Here is a 23,010-nt window from a genome sequence, read left to right as displayed (position 1 = left end):
CCTGGATCTTACCTCTCAGCTTAATACAGTATGTAAAAGGAGAAATGGGCAAATGCTGCTTGCAGTTAAGTTCATATTATAAATGTGTAAAATTAATGAAGTTCAATAAGGTCAATATAGAAGTACAGGTAAGTTGTCACTAATGGTCCTACTCTTTGCATGTCATATAGATTGCTTCCCTTGTCTATCAAGGAATTGCCTTCCCATTGGAAGTATTGAGGTAACAATTACATAGTGAAAACATGAAGTTTTTATAAATATTTTGGTGATAATAGATGTGCTATGAATGTAAACCAGTTTTCTTTCTTTTATAAAAAGGCGCAATTTGTGTTAACATATTGACATTTTTTAATATAAAATAATGTCTGACTTAGATAAATGCTTTTTCAGCATAGTTTAAATACTTACTGTAGTGAGGCAACCATTGCCATAAAGGGAGGTAACATTTACAATGCAACAAAAGGAATTTAGGAAAGAAGATAATTGCCTCATCCTGCAAAGCTTTGGTGAATGTGATGCATATGGAAAATCAGACATGGTCCTAAGAGATAACCAAGAAAATATATGATACCGAACATCTGTGTCAGACATTTGTAAATGAAAATCTGAGACACAGTGGTCACCTTTTAAATATTGGCTGTAGTAAAAACTGCATCATTGTTGCCAACAGTTCAGGTTTTGGTTTAAATTTTTCGTTGTGCATGGAGTTGACAAGAAGGCTAGAGCCTCCTTAATTTTATGTGCAACAAATGCAGTTTGAAAGTGATTCCACTTGATCTTGCATGCAGATTTTGCATTTGTTTCTGATTCACGCTTCTTTCTTTAACAACTTTCCTTTTAATTTGAACATGACTTCATTGTTAGAGTAAAGCCAGTTTTTTAAATTGCAGTCAATGGAACCATCTGCGAGCCAAATGAGTTTCAGTGTCCATCTGGTCAGTGTATGATGAAGATTTGGAGATGTGATGGAGAGCGTGATTGCAGTGATGGATTTGATGAACAGAACTGCCGTATGATCTTTTATTTTTTAAAATTTGATATCTTAGATTCATTCTGTAGGTTTTTGTCTGCCATTCAGAACATTTGTTATGAAAAGACATAAGTGGGATGGAGAGGAAGATGATGAAGGGATCTCTGTCCCTAAAAATGGTTGAGTTGTGCTTAACAAACTCGGATAGTAGTTCACTTGATGTTAAATCAATTTTAGTGAGTTTTGTTTTAATTAAAAATAAAATTCAGCACTATATAGCAGTTTCCTTCTTGTACTGTGGATATAATTTTATTCAATAAAATTAACATCATGATGTTCATATATAATTTTACTTCATTTACTGTGGATATAATTCTCTTCAATGAAATTAACATAGTAATATTCACAATTTTTGAAACTGTTTACAGGAGAGAGAGGCCCCAATGAACCCTGTGACTCAGATGAGTTCCAGTGTGTCAGTGGGGATCAGTGCATTCCTCTTGCGTACCAGTGCGATAAAGAGATTGACTGCCAGGACCGATCTGATGAGATTGGATGTTGTAAGTTTTTCTCTACTCAAATGAGACTTACTTATGGTACAGTTGTCTTGGCTCAGATGACTTTGGCTATTTTAATCATGTCTCTTACTAATGCGATCAATAAAACTAAGAAATTAACTCTCAAAAGTCACCTGTCAAGATTGTCTGCAGTATGTTTTCCCCTGCTCTGATGAGTAACTGCCTCTCCTTAGATGAGATTGTTACACGCCTGTTTCTTGCTGATTAGAAAAATGTAGGGTGTGTGTGGAGACTACTGTATCTATTTGGTATACTATAGTGATAGTGAGATTGTCTGTCAATATGCAATTGTTTGTTTGTGTCATTCTGTTTTAGACACATGAGATATAACTATAATAATGGGTTTGTCATTTTAAAGTGATATATTAGTTTTATACAACCCAGTGTATTGGCAGAGACCAATATAGTCGTTATACTAACCTGATGAGCAGAAAATTAAATGACATTAAATGTACACATTTCTGAGATTGCTTGTCTGTGTATAACATTATCTTCACATAAAATTTATACTGTTTTATTCAGAGAAAACCATTTACAACTGGTAATCATTTTCCAATTTTCCAGCTGCTCCTGTCATTGTTGTTCCCCCTGTAGCAGAAATTGAAGTTGAACTTGGGGAAACATTCACAATTTTTTGTGAAGCTTTTGGTGTACCAACTCCCCTCATTGTTTGGCGGCTTAACTGGGGCAACATTCGATATGATGATCGCATTACTGTTGTGAGTGAGCAGGGTCGAGGTACTCTTACAGTTAGAGGTGCAAAATATGAAGATGCAGGAGCATACACTTGTGAGGCCATCAACAACCGTGGCAGTATTTTTGCCATCCCTGATGCCATCGTGATTGTCAGACGTAAGTATGTTGTCTCTGGGAATATTTCAGGCATACTTTGTCATGAAAACAATAAGTGCCCTTGGATTTACGTGTTGATGTAGAATCACACACAAGAGCACTAAAGGATCATTGATGGAACATAAAAAATTGAGACAGGAATAGATGAAAATTATGTTTGGGTTTGCATAAGTATGACTAGAAAGTTTTGTGCAAATGTCAGCTCTAATTTTGAAAGTACCAAATTCAGCTTCAGTTTTATGGCACACATTATTTTAGATTAATTTTACCATTTTTCCCTAAGTACAGTTAGCATATGCCATCCAATGTTTTGTTAGCCATATTAAATTGAAGAATTAATTTTATTATATCATGCAAATGTTACTAGTTTTTTTTTTATTCCCTGTGTTACAGCATTAAGTTTATTATAGGACAATTTAATAACTGCTCATAATTGATCTTGAACTAGCATCATGTGCAAGCATGTATTGGACACATCAGGTTGACCTAAAATATTTAGACTTTTGTTTATCCAAAGGCATGGCATGTTATGTTTTCATGTTGTTTGTCCGTATGTTTATTGTTGCTTCTGTTTCATATTTTCACACAATAGCCTAAATTGTCAATCATCTGCCATTACCACACATTTTAAGTAGCTTGTGTTTGATGCATGGAAGAAACCTACTGATTTTGGGCTCAAGAAGTCATTGGTCATGGTCACAGCAACTGAAAATTTTTCCACTCAGTAACTTTATATTTATGAGAGATTCCTTGACCAAACATTTTGAATGGTTTGTACTTTAAATAAGACATTTATTGATTTTGGGGTCAGTGGTCAAAGTCACAGTAAGTCTAAGAAGATAAATGCTTTCTGCTTGATATTTTGAGTTCTGTATCATCTACTTTGACCAGACTGTAATTAGCTTGCATATGAGACAAGTCACATGTTCATATTGTGGTACAATTGTTAAGGTTTTGGTAGACAAAAGAAAAAAACGATTTCTTTGAAAAAAACTGTGTAAGTTCTATGCCACATGCCTCAGCTGAACTTTATTGCTGTCTTGAATTTGAGACGAGGAAGACACCTATTGATATTTTAGTTCCAATGTCAGGGTCAGGCTCCAAGAGGAAGTTTTTCAATAAAATAACTCAAATGTCCTATACCACATACAATGATCAAGTTTTGTGGATGAGTTGTATTTGAGACTAAAAAGGCACCTGTCAAATATGGGGTTAATAGGTCAAAGGGCAGAGTCATGGAGACTGAAAGCAGAACAGTGGTTTCCAGAAAATATGTCTTCCACCATGACTGAAGCTTGAGGACAACATTGATTCAAGGCAGAGAAGACAGCTACTGATTTTTTATGAGAAAGGTTAGATGCCTTACCATTGAAAGAGGGTTTGAAATAACAGAGTATAACAATACTGTTTACTACATTACAGGCAAATAATGTACCATTTTATGATAATCTTATTATGCCTATACATTAGTGTCAGGTTATTGTGTTATGCTCAGTCTGTCTGTCTATCCATTCATCCATTTGTTTGTATCTTTACCACCATTTAAACCTCTGTTGTGAAATGTAAGCAACATTAGCACATCAGTTATCTTTATCATAGCAATATACAAAAGGTGTCTCTTTCTTTGAGCTCTCCTTGATCCTGGGATTGGTGCGAAGTCATATGTACAAAAATTTAATTGCAGGACATTTTGGATATTTTTTTGACCATAGTTTATTCATGTGGTCTTACCATAAAGAAACAATATTCATAAAACATCCAATACCAACTGTGCATGTGCACACTCATGCACAGTAAAGGTTATATCTCAGGGTGACTATGGGGGGCAGGATCTAGTAGTTGGATAGAGGGTCAAATTAGGCAAGTTGATATTAAAAGTGTATTGATTCATGACAGTAAGCCATAAAGTTGCTTTAGTTTTTTTGTTTGTATTACTTGCATTCACACTCAAAAACAAGAGCTTAATTCATAAACACCAGTCAGGTTATTGTGGCTAGTTAACAACAACATTTAGGGTGGGGTTTTTTCCCTTGATTGTGGCAATCAAAATATACATTTGGTTACTTTCTTTGACAAAGTTTATTTTGGGCTCATACTAATGGGTCATGCTACATGGGTGATTTAGTTGCCTTTTGTCATGAAGTTTGAAGTCAACTTGGCAGTAAAATGAAGTTAACTTATTTATGAATCGGTTCTTACTCTTGTATCCCAATTTTTCCCTTTGTACCATGGAAGATTGGCCCAGAAACTTGCATGGTTTTAGCTTTCAGACAGCTGAAATGTGCACTAAAATCAATTTTTATGCTAATTAAATAGTTTTGAATGCCACCAAGTCATACAAATCTGAAATTTAGAAGGTAGTGAAATCCCAAGGTTTTTTGTCCTCAAAACCTGGAAGGTTTTAGAATAAAGTTCATGTGAAGAGTAATTAATTTTTCCAATATTTAAAAAGTAAATATAATAGTATGAACTGATCTGTCTTCATTTAGTATTAGTTTCCTATTGAGAAGAGCAGTTACCATTTTAAGGTTATCATCTTGTGCTCTTAAGTTATGCAGTAGTTTTTGAAGTCTGAGATGAAAAGTTTTTTGTTATTTTTATAATGTATGATGGATATTTTTATTTGTTTAACTTGTGGTGCCAGAAAAACAGGTGTTGATAACTTTTGTTTTTATTGCCCTTGGAACATCTGATCTTCAACTTACATCTATTTTCCCATCACTGCACTCTATTTTGATAGAAGAAAGACCATTTCACACAAAGTTCTTTGTCCAGCATGACTCATGGATAGATGTCCAGTTTGATTTAAATTTGTATTTTCCCTGCTGTGGTCAGTTAATTTAACTTGTTCATGAGTGGTCTCAAGTGTAATTAGCGAAATTTAATCCTAAGTGTAAGGTTAAAAGAAGCTCTTAATTTTAAACTTTAAGAACCCTAAATGAAATCCTAAACTTCAATCCAAAGTGTAAGGAGCAAATACTTAATTCTGAGTGCAAGGAGCAAATACTTAATCCTAGTGTAAAATGTGGCAACATAAACAATGAATTCACAACACTATTTTAGAATTTGCAATAAGATTTTAGAGGCTAGCATGAGCAATGATTAGTATGTACTTCATAAAGAAATTGCAGGTACATGTAATATGAATTAAGTTATTTTCAGTAGAGAGAAAGCATGCCACAGAGAAGATAGAAGGTAAGTCAGCATGAGTACATGTATATACATTTGTGTAAAGGTCTGAGAAAAGAAACTACAATACACTGCATCTTTGTATTATTGTCATGTTTTGTTTTCAACTAACACATAATGCCCTGCATCAAGAAGTGGGATTCATATAGCTATCACCTTTTCCATCTGCCTTTCCAGATGTAGGTTTCAGTTTGGAGGCTTTGTTTCATCAGCGTCATTTTGGATGGAGTTACGATCCACAGCAGTTTACTTCATATCTTATCATAGGATGTTGTTTGTAGTGGCCATCATACCTCATGAACCATTCAGCACTCTGATGCAATTCATTATGAACTTTGCCTCCGTCTTTTGAATTGTATGGGTTTAGGGCTGTGTTTCCCAATGTGTGGTACATGAAGGGGTTTCAGGGGATATGCAACCAAAAAAAAAATAACAAAAATGTGCACTAAAAAAAACAATGGCACTGGGATAAGGGGTACTCCAATAAGACTGATGTCCCAATAGGGGTATGTGAATGTTATAAGTTTGGAAAACACTGGTTTATTGTCTTATATTCCATTTTGGACAGAGTTATTCCCTTAGTTCAGCATATTCTTTTCATAACATTGGAAACTTAAGATGTTCTTTGCAGTTACTGTAGCTCAAAAAACATTCAACATATTCAGATGGAATTTGGTAAGAACATTGTTTCTAACTGTTAGGTATGCATTTTTATGGGTTTGTCTAATTTACACTATTTTGTGTTATGGGCCTTGTCGAATGACTTCATAGCATTACATCATATGTTGCCTGTAATCAGCATAGTTCATGAACAGTTCAACATATAATGTGAACATTGTTTCAAGGTCCATGTGTCTCATTATTCATTTTTGGACAGAAATATGGTACTTGTCAATCAACTTAACATTCCACGTGACCATTTAGACAGTCATGGCCCCTGAATGCACATCATATCTTAACTTGGGTTTTCCAATACAAGTTCTTCTGTTGAAGGCTTTTGGGGACAAATTGTAGTTAAGGGGTTGCTTTGTGATGCATATAGTTCTAATAACTCTACTTCTATTCACTGCATCAACATTTGTAACTCATGAATGCTTAAACAATTTGATAAATAAGTTTAATTTCAGTATAAGGATATTTGGTTTCAAGGAAAATTTGGATTGTTTTGACTGCTTGTATGCAGCAGATGAGCAGAGTTATCACCCCTGATATATATTTTATGAGAAATATTTAAATATGAATTTTTTTGGAGTAGTTAGAAGTACATAAAACAAAGATGCAGAGTACAAATGTGTTCTCAGTCCTCAGTCACTTCAGCTATGTAAACTTTTTACTGGAAAGTAAAGACTTTCAACACATATGTATAAAGAGCATGTCGATATTATGGACACAAATTATTTTTTAGTACATAAAACCAATATTTCATCACTGTCAGTTGGGGATCACTAATATAAGGATGTATGTTGTGACATATCAATTGTATCTATAGATCTGATTGCATGTGTTTGGGAAAAGTTTTTGTTTGGGCAATATGAAGATTTCTAATACACATATACTGAATTTTGCTGTTGATAACTAATAAAAATAAAGTGACATATCTTCAACATGCAACAGAAGGTGGTATTGTTGATTTATTTTGTGGAGGGACATAACTAACAAAGTGGTTTATATACAGGTAGTGTGGATAGAGGTGATGTGAGTATCCTGTTAGCATTGTCATGAAGTGTAATGGGTCCAAGATGCATTTTGGGGGTTTATGATGAGAATGAAATCAAGGAATGAAATTGAGAATTAAAGCAAGTTTTGCTTGTAGCATCAGTGGGATTGGTGGTGTTATGGTCATGCACTTGGGCAGTGTGCATTATGAATAGTTATGCTGGTGATAGATTATTAAGGCTGGTAATTTGTGGTCTAGTTGAAACTGAAGAATTGTGAATGGTTTAGGTTGCCTTGTTCATTTTCAATTTGAGGGAGTTAGTATTAGCCTAAAATTGAAACTTGTCATATTTCTAACAAAGCAAAGAAATTTTTTACAGTGTTTCTCTTTTATTCAATAATTATAAATTGGTGCCTATTTTTTGTATGCAAAAAAATACCTTTTTCATAAAAATGTTCATGTTTGAGATGAGGAGAAATGCAAATTAAATATATTTGGCATAATTTTTACTTAGGTTTGATGGTATTTACAATTAAAGAAAACTTGCAACTAAATATCGGTGTCATTAGAAATGTAAGTGTAGAAATCTCTTTTTATATGCTAGATAAATACATTGGGATAGTTTTTTGACCAAAACTATTTCTCTCTAAAAGAATTCCAATCTTAAAGGCAAAATTTAATACTTGAACTAACCTTTCAAGAATATAATTTAAAATTTGGTTTTGATTCAATTCTGAATTAATACTGATTATATTCTCTGGATTAAACAGAAGTCATCTTATTTAAATTTTCAGTGGAAAATATCCTGATTGGTGGACAGGTCTCCGTTATGGCATTGGAAGCCACCAACCAAATCATTAGAATAGGGGGATACTCAAAGGTTTTACTTGATCAGTTTCAAAAGCTAGCTCAGATTGGTACCAAAGGGGTGTGTAGTGAAAATTTAGCTGTTCAGATTTTGGGTGGTGTGTTTCAGATAGCTTGTGGGTCAAAACATTTGGTGGAAATTGAGTATTTGGGATCAAGTGCTGTTGATATACAGATCACAAAACAAATACTTGCAACAGGCCAGGATGATTCTGACACTTTTGCATACCAGGATGAAGTTTTGGTTTTTATGGGAGGTTTTCCAGAGAATCTGAAACATGAAAAAATTCAGATAACACTTTTAAGTGGGGTCACATCAGGAAGAAGAGAGGAAGAGAAACAGGTTTTGGATCTGTTTGGTATTGGAGGGCAGAGAGGTGATTTGAGGAGAATGACCAAACAAGTAATCAGTATTGGGCTTGGCAGAAAATGTGATCAAAATTTGGACCTCTATGAGGAGGGAAAACATATTGTTATACTCTGTGGACAAGAACAAAATTCTACTATTGAAAGTCTAGAAAAACAAATAATTTCTGGGAACACCCCACTGAAAATGGAAAATGAAAATCTAGAAAGACACATTGTTGCTGGGAATGCCCGACTACAAACAGCAAATGAAAAGCTAGAAAGACACGTGTTTGCTGGGAACTCCCCACTGAAACCAGCTGATCAAAGTTTAGAACAAAGTATGGTTGCTGGAACCTCCCCACTGCAAAAAGCAGTATCTTCTGAAAAAATTATTCGAATTGGAGGACATTCACCTGTTTTGATTGATGAAACCTTTCAGAGGATAGAACTAGGTTCAGGTGTTATCTGTGGAAAGAACCTTGAGGTGTTTTTGTCTGAAGAAACTATTCATTCCAGCTGCAGATCACCGCCTTGGAAAAGCATTATAGAATATATTGGTTCCAGTGCCACAGATATAGAGGTAACAAAAGAAGTAGTGACACTTTCCTCTCCCATCCAGGATGCATCATTTCAACAACAAGATTTAATTTTTGTGCATCTTGGAGGATTGCCCGAAGAAGTCAGGAGGAGACAACAGGAAATAAAGATCATTGAAGTCAGGCCAGGCATCATCAATGAAAGAAGGAGGATTTTGGAGTTGGGAGGAACAACATATAATGGGAAAAGAACCCACATACAGATTGTCCACATTGGTTTAGCTCAAAAATGTGAAGGAAGATTAGATCTTTTAGAGGAGAATAAGCAAAGGGTTTTGCAGTGTTCAAACAGAGAGACAAAAGTAGTTGGTACTGGGGGCAGTGGGTCAGCAATAGATGAACTTCATAAGGAGATTATTGTAGAGGGAAAGAAAATAGATAACCATATTGTAGATGTGAATACAGTTGGAGAGTCACAAGAACCAGTAGTAGAAGAAACTTTGAAGCAACATATTATTAAAGGGAATAATGAGACAGTTTTTTCAAATATTGAAAAGATTATAAAAGTTGCAGGATTCACAACTTATCATATCAATGAGAGCAGTCAAACCTTAAAATTTGGAATAGGAGCCACTTGTAACGAGGATCTATATGCAGAAAGTAGGGGGAATGTATTCAACATTGCCTGCCGTCCAGCAAGGCGGCAAATAGAGATTGAATATGTTGGATCTAATTCTACAGACATAGATGTAACAAGTCACATTGTTATGATAGATGGTGATGAAAGCTATGAAGAACAGGAGGACATAGTTATTGTCTACCTTGGAGGTCTTTCACAAAGTCAGAAGGAAAACAGCACAGAAGTTGAAATTGCGCATGGTATTAGCTCAGAGCATATGAGTCAGAATCGGAGGGGTTTTGAGCTTAGAAGAAGGGGAGATGTCCCACTGATAAAGACGCAACAAATCGTAGAGATTGGTATTGGGAATAAATGTGCAGGAGTATTAGAGCTTGTGAATTCAGAGAGAAGAACTCTAGTACAGTGTAGACTAGAAAATAGATTTTCAACAACTGCTTGGACTAATTCCATCACAGAGAACCCAATTTTATTGCAAGAAGTTATTTCTGAAGTCATAACTCAGCCTCAGAATGAAAAATTATCTGAAATAGCTGAAAAGGAAGATAAGAACATTGAACTGATGACAAATAGGCATATAGTAATTGATGCAAAGCCTGAACAAAGGCCAAACAATGTTGAATCTCTTTTCAGAATAAGTGGTTTTTCACAGGCCATTGTAAATCAGTCAAGCCAAATTGTGGAAGTTGGGTCAGGAAACATCTGCCATCAGAATCTGCAGGTTGTATATGATAGTGGAAGAATCATCTTCTTGTGTGATATTCCGAGACAACAAATTGTTGTTGAATATTCTGGAGATGGTGCTACTGATGTTGAACTCACCCAAAGAATAGTAAGTATAGGAAGACAGGACACATTACTGGAGAAACAAGATGTATTGCAAATTTTTACTGGCCATCTATCAGAGAAGTCTAAGACAGAAACTTTATATAGGGAAATATTGCCTGGTGTACGCTTTGGAGATAAGACAAGCAAGAGAATTCTTGAGTTTGGAGGAGTTGGAAAAAAAGCAGTTCAGTTTAATGAAAGACAAATTGTTGAAATTGGTCTTGGAAGGCAGTGCCTTGGAACAGTTGAGCTGGTTGAAGAAGGTACTATGAAGTTGGTTCAGTGTGTTAGTGCAGAGCAGAATGTTACAACTGGAGGACAACCTAGCAAACATTCACCTACATCAGGGATAAGCTTTGAAGGACAACCACTGGAGTCAAGGAAGGAATCAAAAGAAGTGTATGAAATTGTTGCATTTGATGGCCAACCCATCACAAATGCAGCAAAATCAGAGATTATCTTTGAAGGAAGGTCAGAGTCAGAGAATGAACACAATGTTTTTGAAATAGCTGGAAGGTCTAATCTGAAGTCAGACAATGTAGAGAGACTCATTAGGATTGGTGGTTCTTTGCAGATAATGGCCAACAAGTCTTTGCAACTTGTTGAAGTTAGGTCAGGTGCTGTTTGTCAAGAGAATCTTAAAGTTCTATATGAAGGTGGTTGGATCATCTGTGAATGTGACATACCCAGACAGCAAATAGTGGTTGAATACATTGGAGACAGTGCCACTGATGTTCAGTTCACTAAACGATCAGTGAAGATTGAAGACTCTCCTTCAACTCTAATGAGACAAGATATAGTTCAGATTTTTATAGGAGGTCCTCTAGCAGCAGCAAAGACTGAGAATATATGCACGGATATATTGTATGGTGTAAACAAAGGAGAAATGGCTATGAGAAAGGTTCTCATGTTTGGTGGATCTGGACCTAGAAGAATACAGCAAAGTGAAATACAGATTATTGAGATTGGTCTTGGGAGACAGTGTGATGGAGAAATTGAATTGGTTGAAGAGAGTGATAAGACAGTGGTTCAGTGCAACAAGCTGGAGAAAAATGTAATAATCGGGGGCCAACCCAACACACATTTATCTATGTCCGAGATAATCATTGAAGGAAAACTCCCAGAACCAAGAAATCTACACAAAGAAACATTCAGAGTTGCTGGAAAATCATCTTTGAAGTCAGATAGTATAGAAAAGATTGTCAGGATTGGGGGTTTCACAGAGATTTTGGTCAACAAATCTGTGCAATTTGTAGAACTTGGAGCAGGTGTTCTCTGTCAGCAGAATATACAGGTTGCATATGAAGGTGGACAAATCAGCTGTGAGTGTGACATTCCTAGACAAAAATTTGTGATGGACTATATTGGAGACATTGCTACTGATGTTGAACTCACTAAACGAACTGTAAAGATTGGAGGCTCAGCTACAACTTTAAGAAAACAAGATGTGGTGCAGATTTTTCTTGGAGGTCTTCCAGCAGTGGAAATGACACAGAATATTTTCAGAGCAATCTTAGTTAGTGCCTACAAAGGAGAAAAGGCAGTTAAAAAAGTACTTGAATTTGGTGGAGTTGGGCAAAGAAGAATTCATCATGATGAGAGACAAATTGTTGAAATTGGTCTTTCAAGACCATGCTATGGTGAAATTGAGGTGGTTTCAGAAGATGGAATGCAAGTAGTGCAGTGTGTTCATGCTGAGGGAAATATTGTTATTAGTGGCCCAGATAGCAAGCATAATGCTAAGTTAGATATAACCTTTGAAGGAAAACCATCTGAACCAAAGATTAAACACAAAGAGATATTTGAAATTACTGGAAAATCTGGTTCAAGATCTGATGTTGAAAATATTTTGAAAATCAAAGGTTTTACACTGATAATGGTTAACCAGTCAAGACAGATTGTTGAAGTTGGGTCTACTGATGCATGTCTACAGAATCTACAGATTGAACATGAAAGTGGGAAGTTGAGTTTCTTGTGTAATGTTCCACATCGAAGAGTTGAAATAGAATATATTGGAAACAGTGCCACTTACGTTGAACTTACCCAGAAGACTGTGAAAATAGAGGGAAAGGCTTTCACTGAGAAACAGGATGTTGTACATGTCTTCTTAGGAAGCCTTCCTGCAAGTTCAAAGACTGAGATCTTATTTAGAGAAGTATTGCATGGCACACAAAAAGGAGAAAAGACGACAAAGAGGATTCTTGAGTATGGTGGAGATAGAGCAAGAAAGATTCAAGAAAATGAGAGACAGGTTGTGGAGATAGGACTTGGAAGGCAGTGTAGAGGGCATATTGAGTTGGTAGAGGAAGAGGATGGAGTACTTGTGGTCCAGTGTATTAAAACTGAGAGCAATATATTGCTTGGAGGCCAATTAGGAACTAATCAAACTTCCAAAATATTGTTTGAAGGAAAGTCCTCTCAAGAAGATATAGAACTAAAAGAAAGTGTCCAAGTTTTTGGACACAGTCCAACTGTTGTAGAAGAAAAAGGTCAAATAATTGTTGGGGAATCAGCACATAATCCAAAGAATATTAGAGAAGAAATTTATTTTGAGATAAGTCCACCTGCAGATGTGAAAATAAGCAATGCAAATGATGTGGTGGAAATAGGATTTACAGAAAGATGTAAAGGAAATTTTAAAATTATTGCTGTGGGGAATTCGATAGATATTAAATGTCTTAGTAATCAAGAGGCAGTTGTAGTTGTGTACAAGGGCTCTGTTGGGTCCCAGGTAGAGGTGCGAAGAGTGGGGCTTATAGAAGGAGGACCAGTTCTTCCAGAACACAATAAAGATTCTGTACATATTTATCTTGGAGGTCTCAAACAATTGGAGGTCAAGAAAAACAGAATTGAGATCATTGGAATTGTTGGCCCTGGATCAGAGGCAAAGAAGGAAATATATTTTGAGTTTGGACAATCCAGTGACTTTGCTAACATTTCTAGAGGGGTGATTGAACTTGGATTTGACCGATTCTGTGAGGGACAACTGAGGAGTACAGAAGAAGCTGGGAAGATCATCATCACATGCATAATAGAGAAAGATGTGGTGAAAATTGGCCTAGTAGGTCAAAAGAAGGATAACAGAAATACAACAGGTCATTATGAGCCGCTAGTGGATTATATCAGCCTTGGAGGCATTATGAATACAATACATCAGAATAAAACTGATGCAGATTCTTCATGGGGAGTAGTTACAAAATTAATTTCATTAAGTGGTGCCCAGAATGCCATTATAAATCAACAAAACCAAACTATAGAAGTACAGTTTCCAAATAGATGTGCAGGACTCTATAATGCTCACTATGTCAATGGTAGTATTAGCTTTTCCTGCACAGGGGACAATAGAGAGGTGGTTGTTTATTATCTTGGATCTACAATGACAAACATTGAAATAAGGAAGCAAAGCTTTGCCACTAACCTGCACAAGGATGTGATTTTTATTAATCTGAGTGGTCAGAAACAAAGGTTAGATGATGATGTAGAGGTTATTCGTGGTGTGAGATTTGGAGAATTAGATATTACAGAAAATGTTTTTGAGATTAATGGTCCAGAAGAAAAAGAAAGAGAAGGAGGAAGAGGTCAAGCAATTGAAATAGCCTTGGGACAGACATGTTCTGGAGTCTTGGAACTTGTGACAGAAAATGGACAGCTGGTTGTTCACTGTAATAGGTATGGAAAATACACAGAGAGGAGAGGCAGTAGAAAACCTGTATTGGTGGACTGGATAGAAACAGCAACCTTGGCAACATCAATTAGGCCAGGTGGAAAGAAAGAGAAAGAAGTAGGAATTGCTCTTCCTTTGGGAAACTCCAGTATGGATGGGAAAATGGATATCCAAATCAGCTGGCTAAATGCAAGTCAGGTTGAAGCTGGAAATGGTATAAATAATGGCACAGGAACTTCTGAGAATGAGATAAATGGATCAGATATTGAAATTTCTACTGCAAGACGTGGTGATATTGACATAGATGAATATTTGCAAGCTGACACTCCTTTTCTCAGTGCCAGTGAGTTCAGTATTTTAAAAGCACCTAATGTGATGGATAATACTTTTAGCATTGTCAGAGCTCCTGATAACAGTGATAACACTTTTCAAAATTTTAGAACCCCTCCTGACAGTGATAAATATGGTGTTGATGTTGCGGTAGGTTATAATAGAATTTATTCAGACTTGCATTCCAGCAGACAGGTGAACCATCATACTGGAGGATTTGTTTACAGTTCTTTGCAAGGTAAGTTTAGTAGGCACTAGTTTTAGCAAAGACATGATACACAAGGAAAATTTTGTATTGTCATATAGAATATAATTGTATCTTTATTTGTTGATGAGCCATCATTCAGCTGATACATGAAAGAAATGCACATTCGTCCTAGTGATAGTCATTAAATTTAGGATCTTAGGTTTTGATAACAAGGCTGGTATAGAATATATCAATGAATGGAAAAATTTCAATAAATAATGGTCATGTTGAATGAATTTTCCAAGGAAATTTTCTGACCTTATTTTTTCTTTAAGTTGACTTAAGTTGCTGTCTGTAATCAGTTGATTCCTGATATTTTTCTAACAAAAGAAAGAACCAGTCAGATAATTGTAACAAAATAAAATTAACAATAGTTAATAATAAATCAGAAATTTTCATGGGCAGATATATTCTTTAGGAAGAATATTTAAGAGGAAGAAGAACCAGTCAGATTATTGTAACAAAATAAAAATAACAATGGTTATAATAATAAATCAGAAATTTCATGGGCAGATACATTCTTTAGGAAGAGTATTTAAGGTAGGTAAGATTAAAATTTGAAATGGCTGATACATTTTCTGGAAAATGCCAGAAAAGCGGAAACAGGTGATAAAAGATTTAAAGGTGCAAAAAACATATGATATGATGCCATATTGTGACAGAAATATACAATGCAATGCCAGCATCAATTTGCATGTTTGTGTTGTACAGACATTTGTTATTAACATCTGAAATTGTGGTAGGTGAAGTGGAAAAAATTTGAGTGTTTCCCTGCATTGATTATGACTTTAATCAGTGTATAAATTTAGTACCAGCAGATATGATGATATTAACCTGTATGTACAAGTTTTATTTAGACATCGTCAAGAGCACAAGTCTTTTGTCAAGATGTTATTGGGACTCCAGCATCCCCAGGTTTCAAAGTCATGACAGATTATTTTTTGTTTTATAAGTGTGTACATAGCTTCAGAAATATGTTTTTTGAAGCAGTGTTTTACCAAATGAATGAACTGTTATGTTTTCCAATTGCTGCTGAAAAGTCCCTTTATTTTGTTTGGGTCTAAATGCAGTTGGACTTCTTTATCGCATATACCTTGTAAATTATTTGAAAGAGGGAGTCAGCTTGGGTGGGTTTATTATTGCAACATATTTTTGTGATAAAATATAGTACCATATTTTGTAACATTTGGGTAGGACTTGTCACTAGGCTTGGGGAAAATGTGGTAAATGTTCAGTACCATATGCTTGGGTTTAATCTATCACATAGAAGTATTTCCGAAGACGAAGTCATTTGTTTGCAATCTTTTTATGTTATTGAACATAGGAAGATTCAAAGACTTTTGCTGTTTTAGGAGTCTTCTTTCAAGCTCCTGAATTTCAATCCATACAATACTATCCATAAGAGAAGGCTCGTTTTAATCATGATGATGCCTTGTTATGCACTACAGGTACAAAGGGACCATGCAGTGAACCATTTTTCAACACAGGAGCCACATCAGCAGATCAGTGTTTGAGATGCTTCTGTTTTGGCCATACAGTCAAATGCTTCAGCAGTGACCTGTCAATTTCAAGGGTAAGTTTTCCAATTCTTAATAAAACAAAAGCTTAGAAAAAACTAAAATAAATACAACACATGAACACACTCAAAAACCACCTTGGAGCCCACATCAGGGAGACGTCACTTCTCCCTCTGGATGGAATAGGAAGAGGTTAATGACCATTAGTGGAACTTGATAAAGTTTGTTTATAATTCCAAAGCAGTTTTATTATAATAATAATAAAAATAATAATAATAATAATTATAATAATAATAGATGGTGTGGTAGTGACAGATTATGTAGATGTTGTTGTAACTGCTGCTGCTACTGCTGTAGTGTAAAAAGTCAATTATTTGTGTTTGTTTCCAAGACTACATAAAGAACAGTTTCTTTTGTTTTAGTCTACAAACACAATATTGTTTTTTCTGCTAGCTCAGATGTTTTTTTTATTCACAAAAAGCAACATTTTTTCCTTAGGCACTGATCAGTGCACTTATAGGATATTAATATATGTATTCTATGGGACAATGAATCAGCAGAAAACAGGTATTGAAGAACAACAATGGCAATAATAATAATAATAATAATAATAATAATAATAATATAAATAATGTTACAAAATAAATATAAATAAAATCAAAGAAATATTTCTGCACTGGAATGCATTTTGCAGTGCAGCATTTTTTTCTCTCTTTTCTTAAAGAAAAAAAATATTCATGATAAACATTTTTTAGATACAACAATTAGTTGGACCTCCAGCCATAATAAAGTTTAATTAAGAGTGCAGTTGATAAGAACTTCATTGATTAGGCATTTTGCTTTCGGATTTTGGAACTAATTGCATTTTAAAGATTTGATGGACATTTTCTGGATGCTGCAAAACAAACTTGTCATACAAGATTGAGTATTATTTATCATGACATTATTCTTGCCATTGAAAATACATCAGATGGCTTTTTGAGCAAGACTAATTCATGTTAAATGTTCAGTTACATCCCTCAGTTTGAGTGAGTGTCTTGATGGTTTCAAGTACTATCATTTCAAGTGTGAATGAACATACAGAACCTGTTCCACTAGCAGAGTATATTAATAAGTATATATTAATACTGTGCTGATGGTTGAATTAAATTCTTAAAATTTAATTGTTTTGTGTAATTTGAAAACATACAAATCCCTTCATGCATTTGTATTCAATTTTTTTTGTAAAATACACAGGTATGCTGTTTATCTAGAACTCATTAATTTAGAGAGTTTGTTATGCTCAAGCTTAGCAAATAAGTAAATAAATAGATAATAGAAGTTACATTTCTGTTCAGCTGCTTACTTTATTGTCTTCAAAGATGGATAATAATTTATGTGAGGGTGACTTCTGACTTCATTAGATAAATAAATATGGTATAATTATTGTTTCAGATTAGCCTTGTGAGCCCCATGCAGCTTGTGGACAGGAATACTGCAGATGCAGTGGAGCAGGCTTACATTGAATTTCTACCCAGTACTCGAGAGTACCAGGTTCAGGATGTTTTTAAAGTACTCCCAGTTGCCGATTACTACTGGTCATTGCCTAGAGAGTTTCTTGGAGAAAGGGTAGGAATAATAGTCTATCATAATTAATGTTATGGCTGGAATGTTTGCACATGTAAATTGCTTAACTAAGTTTACTGCCTGTAAACATTTACTTATTAAACATGTGAATGAACATGCATGTGGCTGTCATTGATATATGAAATACCCTTTCCAATTAAATAATAGCTTTCTATATCTTTGCTTAATTATGGACTGTTTATTAGGATTTTTCTGTTAATTCTTAAAGTATATATTTTATTTTCACATAAGCTAGGAAACAAATTGATTCCATACTGATTTGATTTGCTCATCATTCTGATAAAAATGTTCTTTCAGTTACAGTATATATCTTTACACAAAGAGTTAAAGACATAAAACAAATTAAGCAGGTGAGGTTCAGCATGCACAGTATCATAGGTCTCAGTTGTTCAGTAACACTAGCAGTCCTATAGAGGGAAGAGTTGAGTTTATGTCTTTCAATTGAATGGCATCATTTTGGTTACAGTAAACTACCTGTTTAGACATGGTAAATATTGAAGCATTAGTATAGGTTTTGATGTTGGATAAAGAAATCCCAGCTGGGAGGTCATACTATGTAGGCAGGTATGGGACATTGCAGAGTTTATGCCCACAAATCCTGCAGAATATATCCCCCAAAAGTGCACTTTGTGGATTGCTGAAAATCTTGTAATCCCAGATCAGAATTGTGGATATTAGACAAATGGCACATCACTGTAAAAATGAATGCATTAGAATAGAAAGTATTTGGATCTTAAAAAAAGGACTTTGCAGTTTCATTTAAACTGAATTCTTCAGTGAAAACTTGTGGCTAAAACACAGTTGATAATGTAAGTTTGGAATTTAACCCTTTACCTCATGCAATCGTCTTTTGACGCCTCTACTCCATTCGCATGGAAGCTTCTTTTGATACCTGCTGTAAACATCAGCCATTTTGAACTGGTTTTCATAGCGACACCTTCGGGGGAAACCTTATATTAGATACTACATTCAATTCTGCGAATGACAATTGCATCAGATCACATGGTCACTGTTTATGCACAGGTTGATATCTGCTATTTAAAGCAACTGGGTCATAATCTCCACTCTCCAAAATGGTGGTCGCGGCTGTGTCCTTACGAAGTTTTCACAATTAGAATGATTCAATAACTTAGGTAAAGGCTCTGATATTGATGTAGGCAGCAATTAGCTTTTATAAATTATCAAATTCAGATGACTTAGTGATGTAGACACAGACGAAAAACTTGTAAATTTTGAATATGAGAAATGGCAGCTACGGTTGGTCACACGGCCTCACTAACATGACTGTGAACGAGATCTCTCAAGATTTTAAAGCACACAAAAAATCTTCTGTGAAAAATAATTACACAGCTATAACAATCAGACTTTACTCTTAATTTTTTCCACACATAATAGAAGTGTACCAAAAATGTAAAATGGTTAAAATTGCTGTTAAACGTAACATACACTACATTGCTTAACAGTTAACAGGCAGGCCTATGTGTATGGAGTTGAATAGGTAACAGGTGTTCTATTTATAGCATGCTGCACTTTGTAACTATGCTTCATGAGGTAAAGGGTTAATGTGGCAGAAAAACAGCAGATGACATGATGTCTTATGTGCAATTATATCAGATAAAAAGGACAATGAACAGAGCACCCAACAAATTGCTGTTGTTATGTAAGGGATATAAGAGTCACATAATCTCAGCTGATATCATGCCTTTTTATAAACTATTCAGTTTGTTTTAATTTTTTTTTTAACTTTCTGGACTTCAACTTTTGAGTCTGTAGAAGGGGGGGGGCGGCACATGTTTAAAAAATATGCGTATCTGAACAGATTTGGTAATCTCTGTTCATTATGTAATGCACACAGTCATGCCTTATTAGTGAAAATTTCATGAATTATATCTGTTTCTTACACAGGATAATTCTCTGCTTGATATTGTTTTTTCGGGGCAAGAACTTGTAGATCAGAAAATATATATATATATATATATATATATATATATATATATATATATATATATATATATATATATATATATATATATATATATATATATATATATATATATAACACACTTCACATCATGTGCATCCAGTTGTATATTCTGTATAGCCTGTTATTGTAGTAGTGGATTTTGTTATTATTTTTTTTTAAAGGTTATTTAGCAGTTATGGATTAAGATATCAAAAATTAATCTCATCAAAATTTATTCTCAGCTTAAATTTACATGGCCAAACATTTCTCGTTCTGTGAAACTTGAAAATTAAACTGCAATGGAACAGTCAGCATTTTGATTGAATGAGAATGCTTTGGCTGTCTTTTATTTTTTTTAACTTATTTTTAAAAATGTATTTTACAGAATTTTAACATCTTTAGTTGTGTTTTTTTTCTGTTGATATTCTTTATTGTTAGTTATCAATAAGAATTCAGCATATGGCAAAAAGACATTTATTGTTGGAGGAGAAAATATATTTATCCAATGATAAGTCCGTGCTTGATAGTCAAATAATGTTGACAACCATTTACTAAGAAGGTCTTTGTTCTGATAATGAATCTTACCTCTACTTTTTGATAAATTTATCATGGATGTAGTACTGTACCACTGTACCACTAGTTATCACTACTAAAGTGAAAACCTTCTTTTATCAGCAACTATTACAATATAAACTGAGAAATTAGGAACCAATTATTTGTTGTCAAAATTTTATGTCATCAAAAGTAACCATCTATAGCACCAGACTTGGGATGTAAGGCATCATATTAACATCTGACGAGCAAATGAAATTTGAGCAGTTTTATTCAGCAGTGTGACAGATACATGCTTGTAGTTTTAGGTGTGTATGTTTCATGCTCTAAATGTAAGTATATGTATGCAGTACTTATCTATGGTTTTCTAACCCTAACCCTTAACTTACGGTATCTTTTTATATTTTTTAGCTAACAAGCTATGGAGGAGAGCTGAAGTACACCATCTACTTTGAAGTAGATGGAAGACCTTCCTTTATACTGGGACAGCCAGATGTTATTTTAATGGTGAGTTCCACTATATTTCTTTTTTGGAGCTAATGACAAGCATGCACAAGTGAAATTTAAGCACCTAGATGAAAGAAAGCTTAATAGTAGAACAAACATTTCAGATATTTAACTGTGTCAGGTTAGCTTTTAAGAGTTAAATTGAAGCATTTTGGGCTAAAATTAAAATGAATAGAAATACAGAGATATATGAATAATTGCATGTCATGAATTCATTGGAAAGTTAGACATGTCACTTATTGAAATAGATGCTATTCATACTTATCTCATATTGAATTAAGAGTTTTACATGTCACTTATTGCAATAGATGTTATTCATACTTATCTCATATTGAATTAAGAGTTTTACATGTCACATATTGAAATAGATGTTATTCATACTTATCTCAAATTGAATTAAGAGTGTGACATGTCACATATTGAAATAGATGTTATTCATACTTATTGAATTAAGAGTGTGACATGTCACATATTGAAATAGATGTTATTCATACTTATCTCATTGAATTAAGAGTGTGACATGTCACATATTGAAATAGGTGCTATTCATAGTTATCTCATATCGAAATAAGAGCACTATTCATACTTTTCTTACCGCTTCGGTGGCCTAGTGGTTAGAGCATCCACCTCAGATGGGGGAGGTCGTGGGTTCGATCCATGGCCAAGTCATACCAAAGACTTATAAAAATGGTACCAAAAGCAGCCTCGCTTGGTGCTCAGCATTAAGAGGTTAGTGTTAGAACTGGTCGGCCTGGTGTCAGGATAATGTGACTGGGCGGGACATCATGCTACATGTCTGCAGCATGATGCCCCAGTGCCAGACATAATTAAAAACTGCCACACTGCAGACATCATAGTGATTTGGCTGAAAAATTGTTAAAGCTTCATTAAAAATCCAAATCACACACACACACACACACACACACACACACACACACACACACACACTTCTTATCTTAAATAGAGATTACTTTCTCATTCCCATACATATGGAACACAGTTTACCATTGTTAGAAAGACATGTGGATTATGATTGTTCCATATGAGTGCACTCAGTGTCATTATAAATTATGCCATTGTTATTATGATATCAAGAACGTCACAGCTATTTTTTATAACAGTTTGACACTGATAGGACAAATTTTGGTGGCCTATAAACAGTCATTCTTGATTACAACAAATTCTTATTTTTGCATTCAAATTTGAAACTAAATTTGTCTTGCTGTTCCTAATGGTCTACAAATTTGCAAAAAAAATTCTCTGTTTCAGAAACTATATCCTTATTTATGATCTATAGTCTTTTTTTCTCAATGCTATTTCCTGGTGAGAAATGAGAAAGATAATCCATCAAGTACCTAGATGTTAGATAGAGAAATCCCACCCCTTTAATCTAAATTTGTGGGCAGGACTTTGCAAAGCCTTCCTACTACCCTCAGATTTTTACCCAAAGATAATTTTGTCCCAGTCTCACACCAATACACTTGATGGATTCCATTAACTCTCTTGAAAAAGAACACATTTAGGATAATACATATTAAAATCACAAACCTATATGCTTTGCTGGAGATTAAAGGGTATGCTGCCATTTGAAATTGCAGGGCAATGGAATAACACTGTACTACAGAGGAAGAACGGTACCATCACCTGGCATTGCAACATCCATTTCTGTTCCACTCACACCAGTAAGTTGAAGTACCTTTCTTGATTAGCAAAATTATTGTAAGAACCACACAATGAAATCAAGATTTCATGAACAAAGTACCAATGCAGTGTTTTATCTACAAACGGCTTCATGTAAATAATTTGACTCATCAAGGCAAAAAACAGTGAATCAGAATCCAAACTTACGAGTCTTATTCAAGCCAATGATCAGTTTTCAGTAGTTTTTAAAAAATAATTATATTATTTAAATAGACAACAAAAATATATAATGTGACTAAAGCCAATAAGGCAATTTCCTTGCCAGTAGCATCTGAACATTCAATATTTGTTTAAATGGTTTCATGTCATCAGAAATAATTTGAGCATATATGACAAAACATTTATTGTTGGCTATGTCAGTGCTTTCATCTGCCATTGCTGTCACAAATGACGAATTTTGCAGGTCATGTATAAGACTATTCTCAACAATGTTTGATTGGC

The 23,010-nt window shown here is 34.6% G+C and overlaps 1 protein-coding gene across 13 annotated transcripts in view; it reads left to right on the top strand.

The window, feature by feature from the left end:
• The window catches only part of LOC149781703 (basement membrane-specific heparan sulfate proteoglycan core protein-like), a 438,170-nt gene that overhangs the window by 214,986 nt on the left and 200,174 nt on the right, over positions 1-23,010 (top strand). For all 13 annotated transcript variants that reach the window (XM_089935800.1, XM_089935795.1, XM_089935799.1 and 10 more), the window contains 7 exons: positions 891-1,010; positions 1,399-1,530; positions 2,113-2,400; positions 16,152-16,276; positions 17,655-17,828; positions 20,773-20,868; positions 22,467-22,550. In XM_089935800.1, the coding sequence (XP_089791926.1) occupies positions 891-1,010; positions 1,399-1,530; positions 2,113-2,400; positions 16,152-16,276; positions 17,655-17,828; positions 20,773-20,868; positions 22,467-22,550 (1,019 nt within the window). The remainder of the gene's footprint in view (positions 1-890; positions 1,011-1,398; positions 1,531-2,112; positions 2,401-16,151; positions 16,277-17,654; positions 17,829-20,772; positions 20,869-22,466; positions 22,551-23,010) is intronic.

The sequence above is a fragment of the Sinohyriopsis cumingii genome, chromosome 15 (genome assembly GCF_028554795.1).
Source record: "Sinohyriopsis cumingii isolate HCF-2022 chromosome 15, ASM2855479v2, whole genome shotgun sequence".
In the NCBI taxonomy this organism is placed as follows: domain Eukaryota; kingdom Metazoa; phylum Mollusca; class Bivalvia; order Unionida; family Unionidae; genus Sinohyriopsis; species Sinohyriopsis cumingii.
This window is presented reverse-complemented; position numbering and strand designations above follow the sequence as displayed.